This window comes from Phocoena phocoena, chromosome 8, assembly GCF_963924675.1.
Source record: "Phocoena phocoena chromosome 8, mPhoPho1.1, whole genome shotgun sequence".
Classification (NCBI taxonomy): domain Eukaryota; kingdom Metazoa; phylum Chordata; class Mammalia; order Artiodactyla; family Phocoenidae; genus Phocoena; species Phocoena phocoena.
This window is the reverse complement of record NC_089226.1, coordinates 16,124,055-16,131,963: the sequence shown is the minus strand read 5'-3', so window position 1 is coordinate 16,131,963 and position 7,909 is coordinate 16,124,055. Positions and strand designations below refer to the sequence as shown.

At 59.3% G+C, this 7,909-nt stretch overlaps 2 protein-coding genes across 3 annotated transcripts; one reads left to right on the top strand and one right to left on the bottom strand.

Annotated features, from left to right (window-relative positions):
* Positions 1-33: 33 nt before the first annotated feature.
* APOC3 (apolipoprotein C3) lies at positions 34-1,523 on the top strand. Its single transcript, XM_065881676.1, has 3 exons — positions 34-133; positions 298-421; positions 1,403-1,523. The coding sequence occupies exons 1-3, from the start codon at positions 79-81 to the stop codon at positions 1,521-1,523; spliced, it is 300 nt and encodes a 99-aa protein (XP_065737748.1). The 5' UTR covers positions 34-78.
* Positions 1,524-4,713: 3,190 nt separating this feature from the next.
* On the bottom strand, positions 4,714-6,891 carry APOA1 (apolipoprotein A1). 2 transcript variants are annotated; one of them, XM_065881818.1, is made up of 4 exons: positions 6,700-6,891; positions 6,432-6,494; positions 6,100-6,253; positions 4,714-5,452 (listed from the first exon to the last, which is right to left on the bottom strand). In XM_065881818.1, the coding sequence occupies exons 2-4, from the start codon at positions 6,472-6,474 to the stop codon at positions 4,852-4,854; spliced, it is 798 nt and encodes a 265-aa protein (XP_065737890.1). In that variant the 5' UTR covers positions 6,475-6,494; positions 6,700-6,891; the 3' UTR covers positions 4,714-4,851. The 2 variants fall into 2 exon arrangements, with proteins under 2 accessions (XP_065737890.1, XP_065737891.1); XM_065881819.1 differs by lacking the exon at positions 6,700-6,891 and having other exon boundaries at positions 4,791-5,181; positions 5,227-5,452; positions 6,432-6,474.
* Positions 6,892-7,909: the final 1,018 nt, after the last annotated feature.

The window sequence follows — 7,909 nt, the reverse complement described above, 5'->3', positions numbered from 1 at the left end:
CCCCAGGGAGGGCCCAGCGGCAGTGGGGGGACGTGGGGCACCCCTCACAGGACACTTCCCTGCAGGAACAAAGGTGCCATGCAGCCCCGGGTCCTCCTCGTTGCTGCCCTCCTGGCGCTCCTGGCCTCTGCCCGTAAGCAGCTGGTGGGACTGGGCTGGGGGCGGGGAACGGGCCGCTATCTGCCTGGAGGACCCTTGGCAGGTGGCTTGGGGATGCCGGGCCCCGATGAGTGCCTGGGCAGGAGCCACGGTTCCCCAGAGGCTGATCGACCCCACTCAGCCCCACTCTCCTCACAGAAGCTTCCGAGGCAGACGATGCCTCCCTTCTGGGCAAAATGCAGGACTACATGAAGCAGGCCACCAAGACTGCCACGGACGCACTGACCAGCGTGCAGGAGTCCCAGGTGGCCCAGCAGGCCAGGTACTCCCTCCCTTCCCTGCCCCCGGCCCCCCACCTGCCCCTGACTTGGTGAGAACCCAAGAGGCGGGCTGTGGCTTTCCCATGGCCACCAAGGACCTGCGCCTCTCTGAGCCTTTCTGTCTGTAAAACAGGCTCCCTCGCAGGGAGAGGGCACCAAATCCCACCTCTTATCCCTTTGTCGTCCCTCCTTTCTTCCGACCCAATTTCAGCCCGGTGTGTGTGTGTGTGTGTGTGTGTGTGTGTGTGTGTGTGTGGGTGTGTGTGTGTGCGCGCGTGCGTGTGTTTCTGCTTTGTTCCAAGCCCTGGGGCCCATGTGAGCAGAAGTCGGTCCTTCCTCTCCCACCCTGCCCCTGCCCACTAGTCCTCTACTCTCCCCAGCCCCCTTCCCCGCCTCCACTTCACCCGCATTGGCCGGCATTTCCATAGCAGAGGCGTTCACAAACATTTTTAGTCCTCAGAACCTGCTGTGGAGTGGGTATTATTTTCCCCATTCTGCAGATGAGAAAACCAAGGCTCACTTTACCAAGTGACCTGCCCCATTTCATGCAGCTAATCAACCCTCTGACGATTTTCTAAATGAGAGACTGCTTCCCTCGGCCCCGCCCCACTCAGAGCCACGGGGATGTACAATTCTGGGGCGCCTCATTTGCCTAGACTAGAACGGCAGTCCTGACCTTACACATCTCCCCACTCAATCACCCCTCTCCGGCTTGCTTCAGACCCATGAGCACGAAGGTCTGCCCCCACCTGGAGAAACTCGGATTTGGCTTGTGCTGGGGGTCCCATCATCACCTTCGCCGTCTTTTCCTGGGGTGGCAGCTGTAGGGGGTCCCTGCCTGAGGTCTTGGAGCATTGCTGGGTGGAGTTGAGAAGGTGCTGGGAGGGGCAGTGGGGATATGGTGGGAGCTCCATGGTTGCCACTGCCTAGAGACCGGCTCTCATCCCCACCCTGTTTGTTCCCCTCACTGATTTGACCCTCAGAGGCTGGATGACCGACAGCTTCAGTTCCCTCAAAGACTACTGGAGCACGTTCAAGGGCAAGTTCTCTGAATTCTGGGATTCTGCCCCAAACCCCACACCGCCTTCACCTGAGGCCATCTGAGATCTCGGGACCCCAAGTCCACCTGCCCATCCATCCTGCCAGCTCCTTGGGTCCTGCAGCCTCCCAGGGCTGCCCCCAAAGGTCGCTTGAAAGGGACGACATTCTCAGTGCCCTCCCACCCCACCCCAGACCTGGCCCACCCCCTGGGTGTGCTGTCCTTCCAATAAAGCTGAACAAGAAGCTGCCATGAGTGGGATGTCCCACGCGTGCCATGTATGTTTGGGCGCGGGAATGGGCCGGGGCTCTTCCGTGGGTGGGCTCAGGACTGACTCCAACTCAGGCAAGCCTGGGGCTGGTGTCCCACCCACCTCTTAGCAGCTGCGTGGGGTAAGGTAGGAATGACCCTACCTACACTGCCTGCCTCCACAGGTTTGCGTGGAGGAGCAAAGGAGATGCTAGGCTTGGCAAGACTTTGATAAACTGTCAAGTGCTGTGTAACATGTCTTGAGTGTGTGCTCTGTGCCAGGCCCTGCGCCTGACATTTTATGTCGTCATCAGAATTGAGATTGTGTGTGATCATCAAAACTCCGGAGCGGATTTGCCCCGACCGGGCCACCTGGCCTCTCAACCCCGGCCGGGCCACCTGGCCTCTCAACCCTGGCCGGGCCACCTGGCCCCTCAACCACGGCCGGGCCACCTGGCCTCTCAACCCCGACCGGGCCACCTGGCCCCTCAACCACGGCCGGGCCACCTGGCCCTCTCAACCACGGCCGGGCCACCTGGCCCCTCAACCACGGCCGGGCCACCTGGCCTCTCAACCCCGGCCGGGCCACCTGGCCCCTCAACCACGGCCGGGCCACCTGGCCTCTCAACCCCGACCGGGCCACCTGGCCCCTCAACCACGGCCGGGCCACCTGGCCTCTCAACCCCGGCCGGGCCACCTGGCCCCTCAACCACGGCCGGGCCACCTGGCCCCTCAACCACGGCCGGGCCACCTGGCCTCTCAACCCCGGCCGGGCCACCTGGCCCCTCAACCACGGCCGGGCCACCTGGCCCTCTCAACCACGGCCGGGCCACCTGGCCCCTCAACCACGGCCGGGCCACCTGGCCCCTCAACCCCGGCCGGGCCACCTGGCCTCTCAACCCCGGCCGGGCCACCTGGCCTCTCAACCACGGCCGGGCCACCTGGCCCTCTCAACCACGGCCGGGCCACCTGGCCTCTCAACCCCGACCGGGCCACCTGGCTCCTCAACCACGGCCGGGCCACCTGGCCCTCTCAACCACGGCTGGGCCACCTGGCCCCTCAACCACGGCCGGGCCACCTGGCCCCTCAACCACGGCCGGGCCACCTGGCCTCTCAACCACATTTGAGGGAAGGAAGCTGAGGGGGTAGCAGTTAAAGTAAGATACATCTGGGCTCTAGTCTTGGTTCTATCACTTCATACCAGCCTCAGTCTCTTATCTGTAAAGTGGGTACAATGATACCCCATCCACTGTAGGTTTGTTGAGAATGAATGAAGGAAAAGAGACAGTGCACAGCACCTGGGACATCAGAGGCACCTGGTAAATGGCTGCCATTGTCACTACAGGCTGAGCTGATTGTCCCCTTGGGACCAGGATTGGAGTGGGGGGGGCCAGTGTCCTGGGAACTAAGGAGGAACCCAAGGTCACCCAACACAGGCTGCGCCCCTTGTGTCCCCAGTCCCCAACGGATGTTCACGTCAGAGAGTTCCAGAACTACAGACTACTTGAGCAGCCCCCCCCCCCCCACTCTTCCAATGACAAGACTCAGGCTCAGAAAGGTGAAGGCACGTGCCCAATGTCACTGAGTCAGCAAACGGCAGAGCTGGACCTCAAGCCCAGGACAGCTGTCCACATTCTGCTCAGCTGACACAGAAAAAGGCTTCGTTACTCCCATGCCAGGTGTCAAAGGCTCCTTGACAGATCTTGGTGGTGTCAGGACATCCAGCACCACTTGGAGACGTCTGCTCTCTCTTTGGAAGTCCACCTGGGCTTCTCTTTGGGCCCAACTTGGCCAGGGGTCCCAGCACCCACACCTGGAAAGTGTTCTCACCCAAATCTGGGCTTGACGCCTATTGTAGCTCAGGATGGTTAGGAACTAAAAAAAAGCCCACTCCTTTATCCAAGAGCTGTTAAGATACACTGGAGGTAGAGGAGGGGTAGATTTCCCGGCACCAGGGCAAAAGGCCCTGAGCGGAGAGGGAAGGGAAGGCTCCACGAATGCACTGCCCAGATCTTTGCAGGTCTGTGAAGCCACAAGCATGCACATGGGGTTGTGCATACCTGAGTGTGAAGAGGGGCCGGCTGTAAACACTCAAGTCCATATGAACGTGAATGCCTGGCCACAAATTTATTTATTGGTTTTTTAATAATCATGGATGCTCAGGAGCACGTAGGTCTGAAAGGGGCAATCTAGACCACCCTGCTCTTCAACCCCGGAAGTGACTTCACATCTCCAAGCTCCAGCTTCTGCATCCATACCATCGATTTCATGGCAGTCTCCCCAGGATCTGGGGAAGGATGCAGTAAGATGATGGATATGAAAACACTTTGGGGATTAAAATGTGCTAGTTACCTGCAAGAGGTGCTGACTATTTTTCTGACTCAGGCCAGAAAAAGAGGGGCTGGCAGGGCTGGAGCCCCAAGGATGGGGCTGGCACAGCTGAGCCCGAGGAAACAGCAGCTATTTCCAGGCAGGGTGGGAGTGTGAGGAATGGCACGAGGCCCTTGTGAAAAAGGAAAAGGGATGTGTTTGTTAAAGTATTTTTTGCATTAATAAAGGATGAAGGAGCGAGTGTCAAGCCCTTCATTTGAACCTGCCCAAATCCTTCAAGTTCCAGTGGCTCGTTGCGGTCCGTCGGCCTCACCTGCCCTAGAGTAGGAGGGCTGGGGGAGGCTCCTGTCCTCTGCCCATGGGAAACGCTGGGGACAGGGAACCCACTCCTCCCAGCAAAGCCACTACTTCTTGCCTGAGGCCCTTTCAGGGCACCTGCGTTGGATTATCTGTCACTATGCCTGGTCCTCTATTATTTCCTTTCTGTCCCCACTCTTGAGCCCCCCGGCCAAGCAGGTCTTCGAGCATTAAGGCCCTGAGAGGCCTCAGTTCAGAGCTGATGACTCCACTGGGAAATCAACAGGTGTCCCTGCCCTCTGGCCACGCCCGCCTGGAGTCCCCTCCAGCGTCACTCCCCCCACCCGCCCCAACCTCATTCTCCCCAAAGAGAATTTCTTGGCTTTTGGAGAACTCTTTATTGTTTAAAAATCATCATCGAAGCTTCAAAAAACATACAACCCATCACACCCTTCCCACTCCGAAAATGTTTATTCTAAGAAACTGAAACTGATGGCGAGGGGAGCCTAAGGCATCTCATTGGGCATTCAGCTTCTTGGAGGCCTCGTCGACGGCGGCCAGGATGCTGACCTTGAGGCTCTCCAGCACGGGCATTAGGCCCTGGCGGAGGTCCTCCAGCGCGGGCTTGGCCTTCTCGCCCAGCGCTCTCAGCTGCTCGCTGGCCTTGGCGTGGTACTCGGCCAGGCTGCCGCCGCCCTCCTTGAGCATCTCGAAGCGGGCGGCCATGCGCTGGCGCAGGTCGTCGCTGTAGGGCGCCAGCTGCTGCCGCAGGGTCTCCACGTGGGCGCGCGCGCGATCGCGCATCTCCTCGGCCAGCGGGGTCAGCTTGTCCTGCAGCTCCTGCACCTTCTGGCGCGCGCCCTCGCGCAACTCCTCGCCCAGCGGCGCCACCTTCTGGCGGTAGATCTGCAGCTCCTCCTGCCACTTCTTCTGGAATTCGTCCAGGTAGGGCTGCACCTTCTGCTTTATCTCTTCCAGATCCTTGTTCATCTCCTGCCTCAGCGACTCTGTCTCCTTTTCCAGGTTGTCCCAGAACTCCTGGGTCACCGGGCCCAGCTGTTCGCGCACTTTGGCAAACGCGCTGGTCAGGCTGTCCCAGTTGTCCAGGAGTTTCAGGCTGAGGGGGTAGAGAGAGGAGGGCTTAGGGCAGGCCTCGCAGACACCCCGGTGCTCCCCGGAGCTGCAGCCCAGCGCCCCCGCTTACCTGGGGTGACACCTGGACACACCTGTCCCTGAAGGTGCAGTAGCTGGGGGCAGACCCTCAGCCTGGCTTCTCCCATCCATGATCTGCCCCCCCTCACGCCCCCCACTCCCACTGCATCCCACTGACCAGATGGACAGAGGAGCTAGAAAGAGACAGAGCTGGTTTTGGTACCCAGTCCTGTCTGTCCCCGAAGCCGGGCCTTTTAAGGACCTAGTCTCCACCCTTCCAGCCCATTCTCCTCTCTGAAGACAGCCATCCTGTTGCTGGCCGGAGCCGAGGAGGGAGTTAAGAAGGGAGTTAGGAAGAGGAAGGGGCTTGTTGCACCTGCAGGCAGAGCGCGGTGCCATGAATACTGACCCGGCAGCACGGGTCTGCCCCCTGCTAGGGGGCTGTGACCCTGCGTGGGGATCCCACTTCTGTCTTCCATCCAGGTCTTCTATGGGGCCCATCAAATAGCAGGTGGGGATTCGGCCAGTCTGGCTGCTTCTTCCCACAGGCCTCCCCACCCCCAGCACCGGCACCCCCTACCCCTGCCCCAGGCCCCCAGGCTGGGTCCTTACTTGAGCTGTTTTCCCAAAGCGGAGGCTTCAAATTGGGCCACATAGTCTCTGCCACTGTCTTTGATTGCATCCACGTACACGGTGGCAAAATCCTTCACCCGATCCCAGGATGACTGGGGGTCATCTTGCTGCCAGAAATGCCGAGCCTGGCTCCCTGGAGGTGAGAGGGGAGACCCAGGTCAGGCTCTGGACCGGGATCTGAGCTGAAATGCTAGGTAGGGGAGAAGGGGGTGAGGGAGAAATTCTGCTCCCCGTGCCCAGGAGGGTGGACCACAGCGGTTCGGAGAGAAGCCGCCCCCCGATGGTCAGCTCCCTAGGTTGGGGGCACCTACCGGTGAGGAAGAGCACAGCCAAGGTCAGCAGCACGGCCTTCATCCTGAAGGGACGTGGGTGACCTGGAGGAGAAGACGGGCCCGGCTGAGTGGGGCTTGAAGGAGCCCGCGCACCCCATCTCACTGTAGCCCGGGAGGAGGGGGCGGGGCACAGGGTAGGAGAGGGCCAGGTGTCCAGAGCCCCAGCATGGGGCAGAGGTTGGAACCAGGATCCCAAAGCCTGAGCCTCAAATGCCTAGAGCTGGGGGAAGCAGGTTGCAGCACTTACCTCAATGGCCAGCAGTCTCTGAACAGCCGGCTCTCCCCCAGCCTATTTATGTGACCAGGCAGGGGATGGGCTGTGGGAGGCTGATAAGGCCAGCCCAGGCCTTGCCACCGCTCACTGGTCCTGACGATGTGGAACTCAGAGTTCAAGGATCAGCTCTGTCCCTGGGGCCGGGCAAATAGAGCAGGCAAACAGGAAACTGTGAGGGCTGCAGGGCCAGGGATCAAGGGTTCAGGCAGGGGTGGGAGGGAGTGGGTGCAGGCTTGCGGGTCCCCAGAGTCTGGGTCAGCTGTACCCGGCCCCTTCTCCTCGGTCGGGGCTGTGTGCCGGCCATTGTCCATTGTGCCAGTGCAGTAGGTGAATGGGAGGAAGGAAGAAAAACACATGAGCTGCCAGCGATGGCTGGGACTTCTCCACTCAGGCGGTGTCCTCCCCCGCTGTCCCCTCGCATTCCAGGGAGATTGTCTCACCTCCACCCTGCCCCCCCCACAAAGGCATTAGACGGTGCTCCCACCAGTGCTGTCGCATCTCCTCGTCGTCCGCCCTCTCCAGGCCCTTGCAGACCTCCCAGATCCAAAAGCAAAGGGAGCCCTGTGCTAGGATGCTGCCTGGGGAGAGAGACAGGACAGCGCTCAGTGGCTCCCAGACTCTGAGATGTCAGAGACCTCTAACGTTTCCAAACAAATTCTAAAGACCAACACAGAGCTGCCAATTTTTATTTTGTCATGTTAAAAATCTTACCCACCGCTGCGCCCCACCTGGCCCAAACCTTCCCATCTGGTGGGATGAACTGGGAGATTGGGATTGACATATATACACTAGTATGTATAAAATGGATAACTAATAAGAACGTGCTGTATAAAAAAAGAAATAAAATAAAATTCAGAAATTCAAAAAAAAAAACCCAAAAGAGCATAACCTCAGAATAAAGGACAGTTGCTTAAATGGGATACATAGATCTTTGCATTGTTAATATTTTTAATTAATTTTTGGCTGCATTGGGTCTTCGTTGCTGCACACGGGCTTTCTCTAGTTGCAGCGAGCGGGGCTACTCTTCGTTGTGGTGTATGGGCTTCTCATTGTGGTGGCTTCTCTTGTTGTGGAGCACGGGCTCTAGGCGCACAGGCTTCAGTAGTTGTGGTACGTGGGCTCAGTAGTTGTGGCACACTGAGTTAGTCGCTCTGCGGAATGTGGGATCTTCCTGGACCAGGGC